This window comes from Bombina bombina, chromosome 10 (assembly GCF_027579735.1).
Source record: "Bombina bombina isolate aBomBom1 chromosome 10, aBomBom1.pri, whole genome shotgun sequence".
NCBI lineage: Eukaryota > Metazoa > Chordata > Amphibia > Anura > Bombinatoridae > Bombina > Bombina bombina.
The window spans coordinates 177009655-177030494 of NC_069508.1; the positions used below are offsets into that span (position 1 = coordinate 177009655).

At 42.9% G+C, this 20840-nt stretch overlaps 1 protein-coding gene across 2 annotated transcripts in view; it reads right to left on the reverse strand.

Annotated features, from left to right (window-relative positions):
* Positions 1-20840, reverse strand: part of LOC128641013 (vitamin D3 hydroxylase-associated protein-like) — a 166089-nt gene that overhangs the window by 55761 nt on the left and 89488 nt on the right. For both annotated transcript variants that reach the window (XM_053693531.1, XM_053693532.1), the window contains exon 6: positions 168-208. In XM_053693531.1, the coding sequence (XP_053549506.1) occupies positions 168-208 (41 nt within the window). The remainder of the gene's footprint in view (positions 1-167; positions 209-20840) is intronic.

Genomic DNA, 20840 nt, shown 5'->3' on the forward strand with positions numbered 1-20840 from the left:
TTTAATGCATCATTTTATCTAGCATTTATTTATTGTTTAATGATCCTTTAAGAACTTTTGGCACATTTTAGTCAGCGAGAGATTGGAAGGTTTCCCATCAGCCAGAAATAATATAATTAGCTATTTAATTAGATCATTATGCAATTAAAAAAAAGGAAATCACAAACCTGATCTCATTCCACTAACTGGCGTAGTAAATCCCAAGGAGCTGAAACACATGGATAACAATCATATATCTCTGACAACATATATAGAAAATGATATCATGTTATGAGTATAGGTGAGGCAATACATTTTGTAACTGTGGTTTGCAAAAATAATGAAACAAAAATAAAATGTATGCTTACCTGATAAATGTCTTTCTTTACGGACATGGAAAGACTACAATGTCATTCCAATTACTAGTGGGATATTCACTCCTGGCCAGCAGAAGGAGGCAAGGAGCACCACGGCAAGCTGTTAAGCGGCACTTCCCTTACCCATAACCCCCAGTCATTCAGCCGAAGGGAAATGGAAAAAGAAGATTACACAAAGGTGTAGAGGTGCCTGAGGTTTAGAAAACAAAATCCTGTCTAATCTTAAGGGTGGGGTTGTGGACTCTCCATGTCCAGAAAGAAAGAGATTTATCAGGTAAGCATAAATTTTATTTTCTTTCCTAAGACATGGAGAGTCCACGTAATTCCAATTACTAGTGGGAACCAATACCCAAGCTAGAGGTCACGGAATGAACAGGGAGGCAGAACAAGACAGGTAGACCTAAACAGAAGGCACTACTACTTGAAGAACCTTTCTCCCAAAAGAGTCCTCAGCTTAAGCAAAAGTATCAAATTTGTAAAATTTGGAAAAAGTATGCAGAGAGGACCATGTTGCAGCCTTGCAAATCTGTTCCACAGAAGCTTCATTTTTGAAAGCCCAAGAAGAGGAGACAGCTCTAGTGGAATAAGTAGTAATTCTCTCAGAAGGCTGCTGTCCAGCAGTCTCATATGCAAAACGAATCATGCTTCTCAACCAAAAGGAAAGAGAAGTAGAAGCAGCCTTCTGACCCTTACGCTTTCCTGTGAAACAAACAGGGCAGAATACTGTTGAATATCCTTAGTAGAACTTTAGAGCACGCACAACATCCAAGTTGTGCAACAGACGTTCATTATGAGAAGAAGGATTAGGACAGAGAGAAGGAACAACAATTTCCTGATAATTATTTCTATACGAAACCACCTTAGGAAGAAACCCTTAGTTAGAAGGCCCTTCCTCAGAGGTAACCTCCAAGGTGGAAGAGATGACATCTTCACAAGGTCTGCATACCAGATCCTGTGAGGCCAAGCAGGAACTATAAGAATTACAGATGCTCTCTCCTGTTTGATATGAGCAATGACTCGTGGAAGGAGCGGGAATGGAGGAAACAGGTATGCTAGACCTAATTCCCAAGGGACAGTCAGAGCATCTATCAGAGCAACCTGAGGATCTCTTGACCTTGAACCGTACCTTGGAAGCTTGAGGGTTAGCCTGGAGAACACCTCCAGATGGAGGCACTCCCCGGGATGAAATGTCTGTCTGCTCAGAAAATCCGCCTCCCAGTTGTCCACTCCTGGAATGTGAATAGCAGATAGAAAAGAATTGTGAGCTTCCGCCCACTGAATAATCCGTGCCACCTCCTTCATGGCTAAGGAACTTCGAGTTCCTCCCTGATGTTTGATGTAAGCACTGAGGTGATGTTGTCTGATTGGAACCTGATAAACCGGGCTAAGGACAATTGAGGCCAAGCCATCAGAGCATTGTGGGTTGCTCTCAACTCCAAGATGTTTATGGGGAGAACAGACTCCTCCCGAGTCCATAGGCCTTGAGCCTTTAACGAGTCCCATACTGCTCACCAGTCTAGAAGGCTGGCATCCATGGTCACAATCACCCAGGAAGGTCTCCGGAAGCATGTGCCCTGAGACAGATGATCCTGAGAAATCCACCACAAGAGAGAATCTCTTGTCAACTGGTCCAGATCTATCATCTGAGACCGATCTGAATGATCTCTGTTCCATTGTCTGAGCTTACAAAATTGCAGAGATCTCAAATGGAAGCGACCATCAGACCAATTACTTCCATACACTGAGCCACTGATGGCCAAACAGTAGACTGTAGAGAGAGGCAAGAGGAGAGAAGCTTGGATTTTCTGACCTCTGTCAGAAAAAAACATAATTTATGTAAGAATTTACCTGATAAATTCATTTCTTTCATATTGGCAAGAGTCCTTGAGCTAATGACGTATTGGATATACAATCCTACCAGGAGGGGCAAAGTTTCCCAAACCTCAAAATGCCTATAAATACACCCCTCACCACACCCAAAATTCAGTTTAACGAATAGCCAAGTAGTGGGGTGATAAAGAAATGAGTAAAAAGCATAAACAAAGGAATTTGGAAATAATTGTGTTTTATACAAAAAAATCATAACCACCATAAAAAAGGGTGGGCCTCATGGACTCTTGTCAATATGAAAGAAATTAATTTATCAGGTAAATTCTTACATAAATTATGTTTTCTTTCATGTAATTGGCAAGAGTCCATGAGCTAGTGATGTATGGGATATCAATACCCAAGATGTGGAACTCCATGCAAGAGTCACTAGAGAGGGAGGGATAAAAATAAACAACAGCCATTTTCCACTGAAAAAATAATCCACAACCCAAAATATAAGTTTATTCTTCAAATGACAAGAAAAACTTAAAACATCAGCAGAAGAATCAAACTGAAACAACTGCCTGAAGAACTTTTCTACCAAAAACTGCTTCTGAAGAAGCAAATACATCAAAACGGTAGAATTTAGTAAATGTATGTAAAGAAGACCAAGTTGCCATTTGCAAATTTGATCAACTGAAGATTCATTCTTAAAAGCTCACAAGTGGAGACTGATGTAGTAGAATGAGCTGTAATTCTCTGAGGCGGGGCCTGACCCGACTCCAAAGAATGTAGGGATCTTTCCAAAGAATTCTTAGGATTAGGACACAAGGAAGGGACAACAATTCTCTACTAATGTTGTTAGAATTCACAACTTCAGGAAAAAATGTAAATGAAGTCTGCAAAACCGCCTTATCCTGATGAAAAATCAGAAAAGGAGATTCACAAGAAAGGGCAGATAGCTCAGAAACTCTTCTAGCAGAAGAGATGGCCAAAAGGAACAACACTTTCCAAGAAAGTAGCTAAATGTAGAGAAGAATAAAGAATGCATAGGTTCAAAGTGGAGGAGCCTGTAAAGCCCTCAAAACCAAATAGGAGGAGAGATTGATTTAATGACAGGCTAATACGAACTAAAGCCTGTACAAAACAGTGAATATCAGGAAGTTTAGCAATCTTTCTGTGAAATAAAACAGAAAGAGCAGAGATTTGTCCCTTCAATGAACTTGCAGACAAACCCTTATCCAAACCATCCTGAAGAAACTGTGAAATTCTTACAATTCTAAAAGAATGCCAAGAGAATTCATGAGAAGAACACCATGAAATGTAAGTCTTCCAAACTCGATAATAAATCTTTCTAGAGACAGATTTACGAGCTTGTAACATAGTATTAGTTACTGAGTCAGAGAAACCTCTATGACTTAGCACTAAGTGATCAATTTCCATACCTTCAAATTTAATGATTTTAGAACCTGATGGAAAAACGGACCTTGAAACAGTAGGTCCGGCCTTAATGGAAGTGGCCAAAGTTGGCAACTGGACATCCGAACAAGACCCACATACCAAAACCTGTGAGGCCATGCTGGAGCCACCAGCAACAAAAACGATTGTTCCATGATGATTTTGGAGATCACTCTTGGAAGAAGAACTAGAGGCAGGAAATATAAGCAGGTTGAAAACACCAAGGAAGTGTCAGTTCACCCACTGCTTCCGCCTGAAAATCCTTGGACCTGGACAGGCATCTGGGAAGTCTCTTGTTTAGATGAGAGGCCATCCTATCTATCTCTAGAAGACCCCATATCTGAACAATCTGAGAAAACATATCTGGATGGAGGGACCACTCCCCCGGATGTAAAGTCTGACGGCTGAGATAATCCGCCTCCCAATGTCTATACCTGGAATATGCACCGCAGAAATTAGACAGGAGCTGGATTCCGCCCAAGCAAGTATCTGAGATACTTCTTCATAGCTTGTGGACTGTGAGTCCTACCCTGCTGATTGACAAATGCCACTGTTTGTGATATTGTCTGTCTGAAAACAAATGAATGGTTCTCTCTTCAACAGAGGCCAAAACTGAAGAGCTCTGAGAATTGCACGGAGTTCTAAAATATTGATTGGTAATCTCGCCTCTTGAAATTTCAAAACCCCTTGTGCTGTCAGAGATCCCCAAACAGCTCCCCAACCTAAAAGACTTGCATCTGTAGTGATCATAGTCCAGGTTAGCCGAACAAAAGAAGCCCCTTGAACTAAACGCTGGTGATTTAATCACCACGTCAGAGAGTGTCAAACATTGGGATTTAAGGATATTAATTGTGATATATTTGTATAATCCCTGCACCATGAATTCAGCAAACAAAGCTGGAGAGGTCTCATGTGAAAATGAGCAAAGGGAATCGCGTCTGATGCTGCAGTCATGAGACCTAAAATTTCCATGCACATAACCACTGAAGGGAATGACTGAGACAGAAGGTGCCGACAGGCTGCAACCAATTTCAAGCGTCTCTTGTCTGTTAGAGACAGAGTCATGGACACTGAATCTATCTGGAAACCTAAAAAAGGTGACCCGTGTCTGAGGAATCAAGAAACTTTTTGGTAAATTGATCCTCCAACCATGTTTCCGAAGAAACAATACTAGTTGATTTGTGTGAGATTCTGCAGAATGTAAAGACTGAGCTAGTACCAAGATATTGTCCAAATAAGGAAACACTGCAATACCCTGCTCTCTGGTTTCCATAAAGCAGGGCACCTAGAACCTTTAAAAAGATTCCTTGAGCGGTTGCTAGTCCAAATGGAAGAGCAATGAATTGGTAATGCTTGTCTAGAAAAGAGAATCTCAGGAACTGAAAATGATCTGAATGAATCGGAATATGAAGGTATACATTCTGCAAGTCCATTTTGACATAAAATGTTCTTGCTGAACAAAACGCAGAATAGTCCTGAAAGTCACCATTTGAAAGTTGGTACTCTTACATAACGTTTCAAAATTTTCAGATCCAGAATTGGTCTGAATGAAATTTACTTCTTTGGGACAATGAATAGATTTGAATAAAACTCCAGACTCTGTTTCTGAAAAGGAACTGGCATGACTACCCCTGAAACTCCAAGTCTGAAACACACTTCAGGAAAGCCTGAGCTTTAACTGGATTTGCTGGGATGCGTGAGAGAAAAAAATATTCTCACAGGAGAACTTACTCAGAATCATATTCGATACCCCTGAGAGACAATACTCTGAAACCATTGATTTTGGACAGAATTTATCCAAACATCCTTGAAAAAAACCTTAATCTGCCCTCTACCAGCTGAGCTGGAATGAGAGTTGCACCTTCATGCGGACTTAGGGGCTGGCTTTTAGTTTCTTAAATGGCTTGGATTTATTCCATTTAATGAAGGTTTCCAATTGAAAACAGATTCCATAGGGAAGGAATAGGTTTTTGTTCCTTAATTGACAAAAAGAACGAAAACGATTAGAAGCTTTATATTTACCCTTAGGTCTCTTATTACCTTGGAAAGAAAGAGATAGCAATCTAGACTTTAAAAGTCATATCAGCATTCCAAGATTAAAGCCACAAAACTCTTCTAGCTAAAAATAGCTAAATACATAGATCTAACATCAATCTTGATGATATAAAAAAAATGGCATCAGAACTGATTAGTATGTTGCATTAAGTGAACAATGCTAGATAAATCAGAATCCAATTCTTGTTGTGCTTATTCTCCAACAAAAATATTGATGCAGCTGCAACATCAGCCAAAGAAATAGCAGGCCTGAGACGACCTGAATATAAATAAGTTTTTCTTAGATAAGATTCAAGTTTCCTATCTAAAGGAACTTAAGTACTATCTTCCATAGGAATAGAGGTACTTTCAGCAAGAGTAGAAATAGCCCCATCAACTTGAGGATCTTTTCCCAAAACTCTATAGAAATTGCTGGTAAAGGATACAATTTTTAAACCTTGAAGAAGGAAAAAAAGAAGTACCCGGCTTATTCCATTCCTTAGGAATCTAGTTTCCATGATATCCAAAAATAATTAACACTTCTTATCAAAGAACGAAAATACTTCATTTAAAATAAATAAGTAGCGCCTAGATTACGAGTCTTGCGTTAGACTTAAAAAGCAGCGTTGAGGGGACTTCCGGTGGGCGGGCGAACTGACTAGCCGCAAGACGAAGGAGCTCCGCTACATCTCTTGCTGAAATACTAAGGCAGTCGGCGATTGAGCCCGAGCAAAAAAAACCCTTAGCCTTAACAGGTGACCACTGCACCTTGCCTGGCATCTTAAACTGTGGGAGCCCCCAAAAACGGCTTCCCCACCGGCAGGCTACCGACTACCGAAAAGAGCCGCGCTTAGGAGCGGCAGAAGACATAGGACGAAAGTAGTGTCCTCGCAGCCCTCTGGCCTTACCTACTCTGCCGCATCAGAAACTACACAGGCGAACCAGACTGTATCACAGCGATATCACAGCGGTAAGGTGGAAGGGAGCATCGCACACACTGACCCTTGGCGCGCCCGCCATTTTGCCCCCAATCAGTCTACGCAACTGCAATCTTTCCCCTATCTGAGCACACTGGAATACAGCACATAACTAAGGTGCATCTTGGAAGGGGACATTGATGATACTTTAGCACTAACATAGAGCCTGAGGGTCAGGAGAGGAGGGTCACACAATAGTGCCGCTGGGGACATTTTTTCTAACTTATTCCCAGGGACAGGCCTGACTGAAGCGCGCCACCGTAGTACAAAGTGGAAAGAACACCAATCCTCATAACTATCAGCGCTCCAGCCACTTTCCTGGGGTATACACCAGGCCTAACCTCTAACCTCTAGCTTTCAGTGAGGTCCCCTATATAGACATTAAAGCCTAACGCTCTCAGTCACACGATCCTACACCATACTTCCTCCATCACTGGTATAACTATAACAGCAAAGCACAGGACTGAGCCGCTGTACCCCCCCCCCAGGCTGCCACTTATTTCTGCAGCTACTGACCCCCCCTGAAAAATCTGAAAAATCTGACACATTGGAAAACTACAGCTTCATTGCTAAGACGCTTTTTGAAGCACACTTATCGAATATTGTTGTGGGGTGAAGCGACCACTAGGCTGCCTGCGCCTTCAGAACAGGGATCCGTTCCCACGTGATCTAGGCCTCAGACCTCCCTAAGGCTGCAGAGAATCACAGTAATCAGAGTCAGCAAGAAACAAATATTAACCCTACACGCTACAACTGTCAGCGGACCTAACAGATGTCCACCACCCCATCAGGGGGAAGATTACTGCCCTTACACTCCACATATGGAACTTTGGCACTAACTTTTCTAACACAAGAGGAAAAAACCTGCAATCAAGGGGCAAGAGAGAAGGTAAAGAATATCATCCCTTATGAAAGTCGACAAATATTTCAAGGTATCAGCATCACAGGCTATACCCATCATGTCTGGTAGGCAAAAAGCAGCAGACAAGACTAAGAAGCATGTTGCAGAAATCCACCAGGATCCTCCCTCCCCCATCCAAAGGGACTTTAATCCTGACCCACCTCCTGACCTACTCCAAGACCTCAAGGCCTTTTTTCTGCCTAAGATGGAAACACTGCAGGCAGGAATGGACACCCTCACCACGGAGATCCGGCAATATGCCAATAGATTACAACATGCAGAGCAAAGGATATCTGATGTGGAGGACTCTCAACAAACATCCACTCTGGCCATACAACGCCTAGAACGTCACAACTCCACATTGCAAGACAAGTTAGACGATCTCGAAAATAGATCCCGCCGCAACAACCTGAGGATTGTGGGGGTCCCCGAGTCAATTAAAAATAAAGACTTACTTGAATTCACAGCCTATACCTTGCCTAAATTATTGAAAATGGACCAGGAGACTATGCCGCTTGATATCGAAAGGGCACACAGAATAGGCCCAGAATCCCTCCCATCCAAGCCTAACCAGAGACCACGACAGGTCATCTTCAAACTGCTCAGATACCAAGAGAAAATGACACTCCTAAAGGCATATCGATCTACACCTGACCTTCTCTACGAAGGCCACAAACTCCTCATTTTTCAAGACTTCTCTGCTGAGGTGGCTAGAAAGCGGAAAGAGTTCGCACCCCTCTGTTCCAAGCTACACTCCATGGGACGGCAAGCCTCACTGTTATACCCGGCCAAGCTGAGGCTGATGACACCTGGAGGCCCCAAGTTCTTCTTGAACCCACAACAACTACAAGAATTCCTGGATGCTGAAACCCGTAATGGCGAGGGTTGAAAGAACATTCTGCATACATCCACTCTCTGGCCTCACTTAGTTTGAGGAATGGATGACCTATACCAAAGACTCCTATTACCACCTAACCCAAGGACTAAGTATTTGCCCTTGTCTGTATTTGTCTATGTTAATCTTTTTCCATTTCTTTTGTCTCGCATAATAACTCTGACAATGTGTATACCTAAACATGCTGAGGGTTTACTGCTCAGCCTCTTACCTCTTATCTTACCTCGTATGTTTTCCCCCTCCTCCCCAACCCTGATCCCGGCCTCTGTGTATTCTCCTCACCCCCTTCCACTCTCTATGCTGATCAGTCCCCTACCTCTTTTCCTTCCTTTTGTCTCTTTCCCTCCCCCCCCTACCCTGACCTTGGCCCTTATATGTCTCTCTCACTCCCTTTCATTCTCTTTATGTCTTGGAAACCAGGATGTCAATCTTTTACTTACCTGCATGTCTCTTTCCTCAGGCTGTGGGAGGAGCACCCGGATTCCGTTCTGCTGGATACCTGCAGATGCTTCAGACCGTAAGTCGCTAAAGCTCCAGACACACCCCTCTGTACACAACCCTCTTATTTCCCAATTCCCTAACAGTTCTACTACACAACCCACTACTAAATATAGACTCAAGCAGGATCACAATGCACCTATAACTTACACGTCTGTTATACGTCACCAATCAAATACATCTTCCCCTCCCCAACAATATGGCGCGTCCCCTTAAAATTGTATCTTGGAATGTGGGGTGGATTACCTCCCCAGCCAAGCGTAGCATCATTCTGCACCATCTAGGGCGACTTCAAATTGACATTGCTCTCCTACAGGAGACACGACTCACAGGGGCGGAACATGAGAAACTAAAAAGCAGGTGGGTTGATCGAGTCTATTACACCCCTACAGAAGGACGTAAGAGAGGAGTTGCTATACTCGTTAGAAAAGGAATATCAGTACAAATCACCCCTACCACCATAGACCCTAGAGGCAGGTACATCATAGCAAGTCTGCAGATAGATACTCGCACATACACCATATGTAACATCTATGGCCCAAATCAACTCAGACCATCGTTCTGGCGCTCCATTCAGACCCACTTGGCTGCTCTCGCCGACTCTCCCATCCTAATGGGTGGAGACTTCAACCTGGCTCAGGAACTGCCACTAGACCGCAGAACTGACACACACACTAAGAGACAGGAAAAGACTATAGCTAAGACACGGAAAAAAGAAACAGATACCATAGCAACCTTTAAAAACTCACTAGACCTCATAGACGTGTGGCGTTCTCGCAATCCAACCAGGAGAGACTTCACGTGTGCCTCTAAAACACACAGCACTCTCTCGCGCATTGATTACTTCCTGTGTTCGGGCCAGCTACATACACAAATCCCACAGACAGACATTTCAGACATTATAATCTCAGACCATGCGCCCATATGGCTACTACTTGGCCCTAAACCCAACACTTCTACTCAAAAGTCCTGGAGATTCCCTACTTACCTATACCACAACATTGAGTTCAGTAGACACCTAAAAACTCAATGGAAGGAGTACTATACTTTTAACGCCCAACACCTCCTTACCCCAGGGATTTTTTGGGGAGCATCAAAGGCAGTCATGAGGGGACAGATCACCAGCTTTACTGCCCACTACAATGCAAAACGGAAAAAGGTAGAAACTGTCACTACGGCAGAAGTCACAGCTGCTTATAATCAATACCTAGCTCATCCCTCCCCCCAAAGCAGAAACATATTTTACGAGAAAAAGAGACTTAGGGAGGATGCCCTGGCTCAGCAGGATCACTTGTTTCAGACACATAGAAAGGGCCGGTTCTATAGGTTTGGAGATAAAACTGGAAAGCTACTGGCTAACGTAGTGAAAATGGCCAACCCCAAATCCATAATCCCCTCAATCCAAGCGCAGGGGGTGACACACTCAGACACTAAATCCATAATGTCAGAATTCTTAAACTTCTACTCTGCACTTTACACCGCACAGCCATGCACACAGAATGACAAGGAGGAATTCTGGAAACAGATTACTCCTCCCTCTCTTAGCTCAGACAACCTAGACCTCCTCAACGCCCCGATCCATGCGTCCGAGGTATTGAAAGCCATAAAATCAGCTAAGTTGGGCAAGACCCCGGGGCCTGACAAAATACCCATTGAATACTATAAGTTATTACAAGCAGAACTTAGCCCACTCCTGGCCCAAACATTTACAGCCTATCTGAAGGGCACAGCTACCCCCCCAATTGACTTTGCAGACGCACTTATGTGTTTAATCCCCAAACCAGGACGAGATCCGACATCCCCTGCCTCCTACAGACCAATAGCGCTCTTGAACAGCGAATACAAACTTTTTACTGCCATACTTGCAAATAGGTTAGCTGCTGTAATAGGGTCAGTCATTCATAAAGATCAGACAGGATTCATGAAACACCGCACCTCAGTCACCAACATACGTAAGACCCTGTCGGTGATAGAGTACTACTGGCAAAGAAAAGACTGTAACAATACTGAATCTGTCGCACTCCCAGAGGCCTGCCTTCTCTCTGTCGATGCGGAAAAGGCGTTCGACAGAGTAGAGTGGGATCACCTCTTGACTACCCTGGGAAAATTCGGTATAGTTGGGGACTTTCGAAGACTCATACAAACGTTATACCATAGCCCCCGCTCTTCAGTGATAGTAAATGGAGAGGTATCCCAGCCTTTTCTTCTCGGAAGAGGTACTAGGCAGGGATGCCCTCTATCGCCCCTGCTATTCAACCTGGCTATAGAACCCCTAGCTATATATATTAGAAATAAGCTTCCAGCATTACAAGTGGGGCCTCATTCAATGCACCTCTCACTCTATGCCGATGACCTACTTTTATATGTAACCAAGCCCTATGATAACATACCCAAGCTCATCTCCATATTTCAACAATTTGGCACCATTTCAGGCTACAAAGTAAACCTGGACAAATCGGAAATGACATATCTAACTAACAGACTCCCCCCCACACCCATACAAACTACACTCAAAATCACGGATGGCTCCTTCAAGTACCTGGGTATCCTCCTACATGTTAACCCGCATTCAATATACAAACTAAACATCCCCCCAGTGATCAAGCAAGTTTGCTCGCTATTGGCGAGCTGGTCTAAATTACCCATACCCTTGTCAGGGCGAGTGAGTTTAATTAAAATGTTGGCAATGCCCAAATTATTATACCCATTGCAGATGCTTCCCCTCCTATTGACACAGAAGGACCTGAAGAGCATATCTAGTGCTTTCAGTAACTTTGCGTGGAATTCAAAGAAACATAGAATCAGCAGAACAAAGCTAGCACTACCTACTGACAAGGGTGGTCTAAAGCTCCCAAACGTTGAATGGTACAACTGGGCGACGCTGACAAAATTAGTCTTTGATTGGCTTGCACGAACCTCAGTATTTAATGATGAAACCCTCGAAAAATCCCTTGTCTACCCTCTCCACTTAGCCTTCCTCCCACATGCTCCTATTCACACTCTTCCTGCCCAAATCAAAAATAGCATTCTCTTCAGGGATCCGTTACGTGCCTGGGCAAAATTATGCAAGTGGTGGAAGCTCTCCACTGCAACCACTAAGCATCTTCCACTGAGGGGCAACCCTAACTTCCTCCCAGGCATGACTACGTGAATATTCGCCCAGTGGGAGGAGAAGGGACTAGGTGCAATCTCACAGCTGATAAACCCACTCACTAATACACTATTTCCTTTGGCACATCTACGAGATAAATTTGACCTCCCCAGACACAGTACATTTGCATACTTCCAAGCCGCTCACTACACACGTAAGCTCCTCACTGAAGGTCTAGATGTCACAGCGAGATCCCCAATAGATTCCATTTGCTCTCTGACTAAACAGGGGTCACACTCTATTTCCTACATTTACAGCCTAATTATTGAAAGCAAATCTACTGAGATCATGCAACAGCTGAGTTCCAAATGGTCCTGCTGCACAGGCCTCGACATTAGTGAAGACATTGTATCAAACAGCTTTAAGCTGCTTACTACTAGCACATTAGCAATGCGATATAGGGAGATGCACCTTAAATTCATTCACTTCAGCTACATTACTCCCCACCTTAGAGCCAAATGGGTTCCGGGCGCGGTAGACTCATGTCCTAAATGCTCTCTACCTGATCCGGATATCGTGCATCTGTTCTGGGGCTGCCCTAAAATAACTCAATACTGGAATAAGATACAATTCTGGTTGAACAGGATACATAGCGAGACATCAGTCTTAACAATGCATGACGTCTTCTTTCTCAGGGGACACACACGGAGCGTCCCACAGGACCGCTTCATAAACACCGCCATCCTAATAGCTAGGAAACTAATCCTACGACAATGGGTTTCTAGTAAACCGCCACATATCACACATTTTACTAGCCACTTGCATACACAGCTCTTAATTGAGCAGGCGGACGTTAAGGGAGACCTAGAGAGGAGAATTAAGACCTTTTACAAGAAATGGGAACCCTACCTAATGACCTTACCCGACAGCATCTATACACAGATAATAACACCTTTTGCCAACAGTACATTCATGATGACAGAGAGACTGAGAAGTCAGGACATATAGGAAGGCTAAATACTTCTCAAAAACACTAACCCCCCTCTCCCCCCCCCCTCCCCCTCTCCTCTTCCTTCTTTCCTCTCCCCTGCTTCTTCTTTCCTTCTCTTACTCCCTTCACTTTTCTGACTATCTTTACCTCTCCCATGAGACCTTGAAGCGTTGGAGCTAATCTGTATAGGAAACCGCGACATAACGGGCGGGACGGTCCGGGTGCCTCCTCCCCAGCAAAAAAAAAACCCAGCGGTCTTGGGGTTTTCGCCTCCTCTCACGGAACATAAAGCTGAATCCTACTGCCCTAATGGAGGGCTTTGTTGTTGTTGAGGTTTTGACTATTTACATTATCTGGAAGTGTTTTGTCCCCTTTCCTCCCCGGAGACCACTTATACTAACACTAACCTTCCCGGGAACTTACTTCACCTGTACCGGCTATGGGATGTAAATATAAATCTCCTCATATATCTTAAGCTGTTATTATGTTAATCGGATTGCCGCCTCGCCGGGGGTACTGCTTTTCTATATGATGCCACCCGATCCAGGTTTTGTTATTTACATGGGAAACTTTACTGTTGTTATTGTTGTTTTGTTGGTTTCCCCATCCCCCTCCCTTCCTCTCACCCTTCCCTTCCCCCTTTTCCCCTTCCAATGGGCTTAACCCCTCTCCCCATCCCTTGCCTTTCCTTTCCCCTCTCCCTGTTGACCCTCCCCCTTTCCCACCTCCCCCCCCCCCTTTTTTTCCTTTCTCCCCGATTTTAGGCACAAAATTTAAAATGCCAGGTTGGGTGATAAATGCTTCAAGATTGTTTCAGACCAATACATAGACCATGAAGTAAAGTGCCTGCTATGATACCATTTTTGTGAATAATTGAGTTTCGCCTCTTCATGTATTTCACTATCACTTGTTGTATTGCACCCCCTGGGGTTTTTTCACTAAATAAAGAAATTAAAAAAAAAAAAAAAAAAAGCAGCGTTGAGGGGTCCCAACGCTGCTTTTTAACGCCCGCTGGTATTACGAGTCAGGCAAGTACAGGTGTACCGCTCACTTTTTTTCCGCGATTTTAGCATACCGCAAATACCCTTACGTCAATTGCGTATCCTATCTTTTTAATGGAATTTCCCTAACGCCGGTATTACGATCGCTTGAAAAAGTGAGCGGTACACCTTCTACCTCCAAGACTTCTACCACATTTTAAAGTCAGTAGTTAAGAGTTTTATGGGTTAATGCCGTAACATAAAACTCTTAACTAAAGTGCTATAAAGTACACTAACACCCATAAACTACCTATTAACCCCTAAACCGAGCCCGCCCCCACATCGCAAACACTATATTAAAAATGTTTAACCCCTAATCTGCTGACCGGACATCGCCGCCACTTTAATAAACATATTAACCCCTAAACCGCACTCCCGCCTCGCAAACACTAGTTAAATTTTATTAACCCCTAATCTTCTGTCCCTAACATCGCTGACACCTACCTACATTTATTAACCCCTAATCTGCCACCCCCAACGTCGCCGCCACTATACTAAATTTATTAATCCCCAAAACCTAATTCTAACCCTAACCCCCCCCCCTAACTTCAAGTCCAATCAGCCAATAGGATTGACCTCACATTCTATTGGTTGTTCCAATCAGCCAATAGAATGCAAGCTCAATTCTATTGGCTGATAGATAGATAGATATCAGCCAATCAGAATTCAAGGGACGCCATCTTGGATGACGTCACTTAAAGGAACCTTCATTCAGTCTTTGGCCATCGGAAGAAGAGGATGCTCCGCGTCGGATGTCTTCAAGATGGACCCGATTCGGAAGGATGAAGATAGAAGATGCCACCTGAATGAAGACTTCTGCTGTCTGGAGGACCTCTTCTGCCCCAATCGGATGAAGACTTCTGCCGTCTGGAGGACCACTTGTGCCTGGCTGGGTGAAGACGTCTCAAGGGGATTAGTGTTAGGTTTTTTTAAGGGTGGATTGGGTGGGTTTTAGAGTAGGGTTGGGTGTGTGGGTTGTAATGTTGGGAGGTATTGTATTTTTTTTACAGGTGAAAGAGCTGATTACTTTGGGGCAATGCCCCGCAAAAGGCCCTTTTAAGGGCTATTTGTAATTTAGTATAGGGTAGGGAATTTTATTATTTTGGGGGGCTTTTTTATTTTATTAGGGTGATTAGATTAGGTGTAATTAGTTTAAAAATTTGTAATTTCTTTTTTATTTTCTGTAATTTAGTGTTTGTTTTTTTCCGTAATTTAGTTTATTTAATTTAATTGTAATTAATTGTAGTTAGTTTAGGTAATTAATTTAATTATAGCGTAGTGTTAGGTGTAATTGTAACTTAGGTTAGGGTTTATTTTACAGGTAAATTTGTCTTTATTTTAACTAGGTAGCTATTAAATAGTTAATAACTATTTAATAACTATTCTACCTAGTTAAAATAAATACAAACTTGCCTGTAAAATAAAAATAAACCCTGAGATAGCTACAATGTAACTATAAATTATATTGTAGCTAGCTTATGGTTTATTTTATAGGTAAGTATTTAGTTTTAAATAGGAATAATTTATTTAATACTAGTAAATTTATTTAGATTTATTTAAATTATATTTAAGTTAGGGGGGGTTAGAGTTAGACTTAGGTTTAGGGGTTAATAACTTTATTATAGTGGCGGCGACGTTGGCGACGGCAGATTAGAGGTTAATAAATTTAATATAGTTGCGGCGACGTTTGGGGCGGCAGATTAGGGGTTAATAACTATAATGTAGGTGTCGGCAATGTTAGGGGCAGCAGATTAGGGGTTCATAGGTATAATGTAGGTGGCAGCGGTGTACGGAGCAGCAGATTAGGGGTTAATAGTATAATGCAGGTGGCGACGATGTCGGGGGCGGCAGATTAGGGGTTAATAAATGTAAGATTAGGGGTGTTTAGACTTCGGTTTCATGTTAGGGTGTTAGGTGTAGACATATTTTTTATTTTCCCATAGGAAACAATGGGGCTGCGTTAAGAGCTGAACGCTGCTTTTTTGCAGGTGTTAGGTTTTTTTCAGCCGATTCTGCCCCATTGTTTCCTATGGGGAAATCGTGCACGAGCACGTTCAGCCAGCTTACCGCTACCGTAAGCAGCGCTGGTATTACAGTGAGATGTGGAGCTAAATTTTGCTCAACGCTCACTTTTCTGAGGCTAACGCTGGGTTGCAGAAAACTCGTAATACCAGCGCTGTCTTAAGTGAGCGGTGAGAAAAAAATGCTCGTTAGCACCGCACACCATTACCGACAAAAACTTGTAATCTAGCCGTAGGTTTGTTAGTGTCAATATCTGAGGAAGGATCTTCTGAATCAGATAGATCCTCATCAGAGGAGGATAATTCATTATGTTATCGGTCATTTGAAATTTCAATTTTAATTTCAATTTTAATTAGAAGGCAGAATAGCAGACAAAGCCTTCTGAACAGAATCAGTAACAAATTCTTTAAATTTCATAGGTAATATATGTACATTAAAAGTTGAAGGAACAACAACAGGCAATGTACTATTTACTGATGGACACAATGGGGCCTAGTTATCAAGCCGTCAACCTCAAATACGCTGGAATTCCGCAGCGTATTTGTGGCGAGGCTGATTCGCCTTAGTTATCAAAGGCTAGAGACCGGCAAAAGTAGAATTTTGTGACGTAAACTTCGATCCGCCGGACTCAGTCCGACACAGATCGATTCTTACGTCACTCCAGATGTTCCGCACACAAGTGCGGCACAATCTGACTACTTTTGCTATTTATCAAAAAACTAGCAGGTACGCTCAGCCCAGCGTACCTGGTTTTCAAACCACCACCCTGGAGGCGGCGGATCCCATAGGAATCAATGGGAGTCTGACCATAGCGAAAGTACAAGTTCGCTGCTGCCAGACATCCCATTGATTCCTATGGGAGATGTCTGCACCTAACACCCTAACATGTACCCCGAGTCTAAACACCACTAATCTGTCCCCCCTACACCGCCGCAACTAAATAAAGTTATTACCCCCTAAACCGCCGCTCCCGGAGCCCACCGCAAGCTACTCTATACATATTAACCCCTAAACCGCCGCTCCCGGAGCCCACCGCAACTATAATATATGTATTAACCCCTAAACCGCCGCTAATAAATTATTATTTATATTGTAGCTATATTAGGGTTTATTTTAAAGGTAAGTATTTAGTTTTAAATAGGATTAATTTAGTTCATAATAGAAATATTATTTAGATTTATTTAATTAATATTTAAGTTAGGGGGGTGTTAGGGTTAGTGTTAGACGGCGGTGTAGTGGGGGGCAGGATAGGGGTTAATAAATTTATTATAGGTGGCGACGGTGTAGGGGGGGCAGGATAGGGGTTAATAAATTTAATATAGGTTGCGGCGGGGGCAGGGAGCGACGGTTTAGGGGTTAAACTATTTATTTAGTTGCAGTGAGGTGCGGGATCAGCAGGATAGGGGTTAATAACTTTATTATAGAGGGCGACGGTATAGGGGTGGCAGGATAGGGGTTACTAGGTATAATGTAGGTGGCAGTGGTGTCCGGGAGCGGCGGTTTAGGGGTTAATACATTTATAAGAGTTGCAGTGGGGTCTAGGAGCGGCGGTTTAGGGGTTAATACATTTATAAGAGTTGTTGCGGGGTCTAGGAGCGGCGGTTTAAGGGTTAGTAACTTTATTTAGTTGCGGGAGGCTCCGGGGGCGCCGGTATAGGGGATAGAACAGTATAGTATAGTGTGGGTGCTTAGTGACAGGCTAGCAAGAAAGCTGTGAAAAAGCTGAAGAGCAGCGAGATCGGATGAGTGATAACTCTCACAGTCCGCTGCTCATCGCCCCGTACTTGGTGCGTGGCTTTTTGACAGCTTTTTTGATAACTTAGGCGAATTTTTGCAGGTCCGCGGCGGCGATGTGAGGCGAGCTTAGGCGAGAGTATTGGGCCGGTGAAGGCAGGAAAAGTAGACACGTTGATAACTATCCCCCAATATCTGCATGTAAAAGTTTATCATGATAACCAATACAAATGACATTCGGAAATATAATGCACTTAGCTTTAGTAGAACCGACATCAGGCAGCAAAGTTCCAACAGATACTTCTGAGGCAGGATCAGATTGAGACATCTTGCAAAATGTAAAATAAAAAACAACATATAAAGCAAAATTGTCAATTTCCTTATATGACAGTTTCAGGAATGTTAAAAAAAATGCAAATAGCATAGCCCTCTGACATAGAAAAAGGCAAGAGGCAAATAGCAATGGGGTATTAAAATAATGAAAAAAAATTGGCGCCAAGTATGACGCACAACGTAACTGAAAATTTTTTGGCGCCAACAACATCCGGAAATGACACACTCGCGTCACTAACGATGCAACCATGTGTAAGGAACTTGGTGTCAACTACGACTCTGGAAATGACGAACTTGCGTCAACGGACGTACCTTCGCACCAAAAAAAATCTTGCGCCAAGAATGACGCAATAAAGTCTAGCATTTGGCGCACCCGCGGGCCTAATCCTGCCCGCAATTTGCAAGAAAAATGTAGTCAATTTGAAAAAAAAAGACAAAACTCCAGGTAAGAAAAAATATTTCTTAATATGTTAATCTTCCACAAATATGAAACTGACAGTCTGCAAAAGGAAATACATGAACCTGACTCATGGCAAATATAAGTACAATACATATATTTAGAACTTTATATTAATGCATAAAGTGCCAAACCATAGCTGAGGTGTCTTAAGTAATAAAAACATACTTACTGAAAGACACCCATCCACATATAGCAGATAGCCAAACCAGTACTGAAACAGTTATCAGTAGAGGTAATGGTATATGAGAGTATATCGTCAATCTGAAAAGGGAGGTAGGAGATGATTCTCTACGACCGATAACAGAGAACCTATGAAATAGATCTCCCATGAGTAAAACCATTGCATTCAATAGGTGATACTCCCTTCACATCCCTCTGACATTCGCTGTACTCTGAGAGGAATCGGGCTTCAAAATGCTGAGAAGAGCATGTCAACGTAGAAATCTTAGCACAAACTTACTTCAACACCTCCATAGGAGGCAAAGTTGGTAAAACTGAATTGTGGGTGGGGTGAGGGGTATATTTATAGGCATTTTGAGGTTTGGGAAACTTTGCCCCTCCTGGTAGGATTGTATATCCCATAAGTCACTAGCTCAGGAACTCTTGCCAATTACATGAAAGAAATCATCATAGATAGGGAATCTATGATGGTCCCTAAGAAACAGACCTTTTGTAGCTGGAACAAGGGAACTCTTCTCCAGATTCAGTTTCCATCCGTAGGAACGTAGAAAAGACAACAAGATCTCTGTATGAGAGTTTGCTTGTTGAAAAGATGGTGCCTGAACCAATATGTCATCAATATAAGGCACCACTGCAATTCCCAAAACCTGACAACTGCCAAGAGAGCCCCCAGAACCTTTGAGAAAATTCTGGGAGCTGTGGCAAGGCCAAACCGAAGAGTAATAAACTGAAAGTGCATGTCTAGAAAAGAAAATCTCAGGAACTGGTGATGATCCCTGTGTATAGGAACATGAAGATATGCGTCCTTCAGGTCTATGGTTGTCATGAACTGACCTTCTTGGACCAAGGGAAGAATGGAACAAATAGTTTCCATTTTGAAGGACGGAACCCTGAGAAACATGTTGAGACACTTTAGGTCTAAAATGGGTCGGAAAGTTCCCTCTTATGGGAACCACAAACAGGTTTGAATAAAATCCCAGACCTTGTTCTCTTACTGGAACTGGAACAATCACTCTCAGGGAGGAAAGGTCCTGAACACACTGTAAGAATGCCTCTCTTTTTACCTGATCCGCAGATAACCTTGAGAGGAGAAATCTGCTCTTGGGAGGATGAGATTTGAATTCTATTTTGTAACCCTGAGAAACTATGTCCACAGCCCAAGGATCTGGGACATTTCATATCCACACTTGACAAAAAAGGGAAAGTCTTCCCCCACCTGATCCAATCCCGAACCGGGGGCTGATCCTTCATGCTGACTTAGTCTCAGCTGAGGATTTCTTTGATTGCTTCCCCTTGTTCCAAGACTGATTGGGTCTCCAGAAAGACTTGGACTGCTCCTATTTAGAAGAGGGAGAGGAAGGATTTGGACCTTTGAAGTTACGAAAGGAACGAAAATTACTTTGACGTCCCTTAGGTCTATTCTTCTTGTCTTGTGGTAGAAAGGACCCCTTTCCATCCATAATTTCAGAAATTATTTCTGCCAGACCAGGACCAAACAAGGTATTACCTTTATAAGGCAGTAACATCAGCTGACCAAAATTTTAGTCACAGAGCACTACGGGCTAGAACAGTGAAGCCAGACATCTTCTTAGCTCCCAGTCTAATAATTTGCATGTTAGCATCAGAGATAAAGGAGTTGGCTAGTTTTAGAGCCTTAATCCTATCTTGTATCTCCTCCAGTGGAGTCTCTTCTAAAATCAATTCAGACAAAGCATTGCATCAATAAAATGCTGCACTTGCTACTGTGGCAATACAAACTGCAGGTTGCCATTGAAGACCTTGATGAACATACATCTTCTTCAAATAAGCCTCCAGCTTTTTGTCCATGGGATCCTTAAAGGAACAGCTATCCTCAATAGGAATCGTAGTTCTCTTACACAGGGTAGAAATAGCTCCTTCTACCTTAGGCACCGTGCGCCATGAATCTCCGATGGAGTCAGCAACAGGAAACATCTTTTTAAAGATGGGAGACGGGGAGAAAAGTATCTCTGGCTTCTCCCATTCCTGTGTAATAATCTCCGTCACATGGTCTGGAACAGGAAACACTTCCACAGAGGAAGG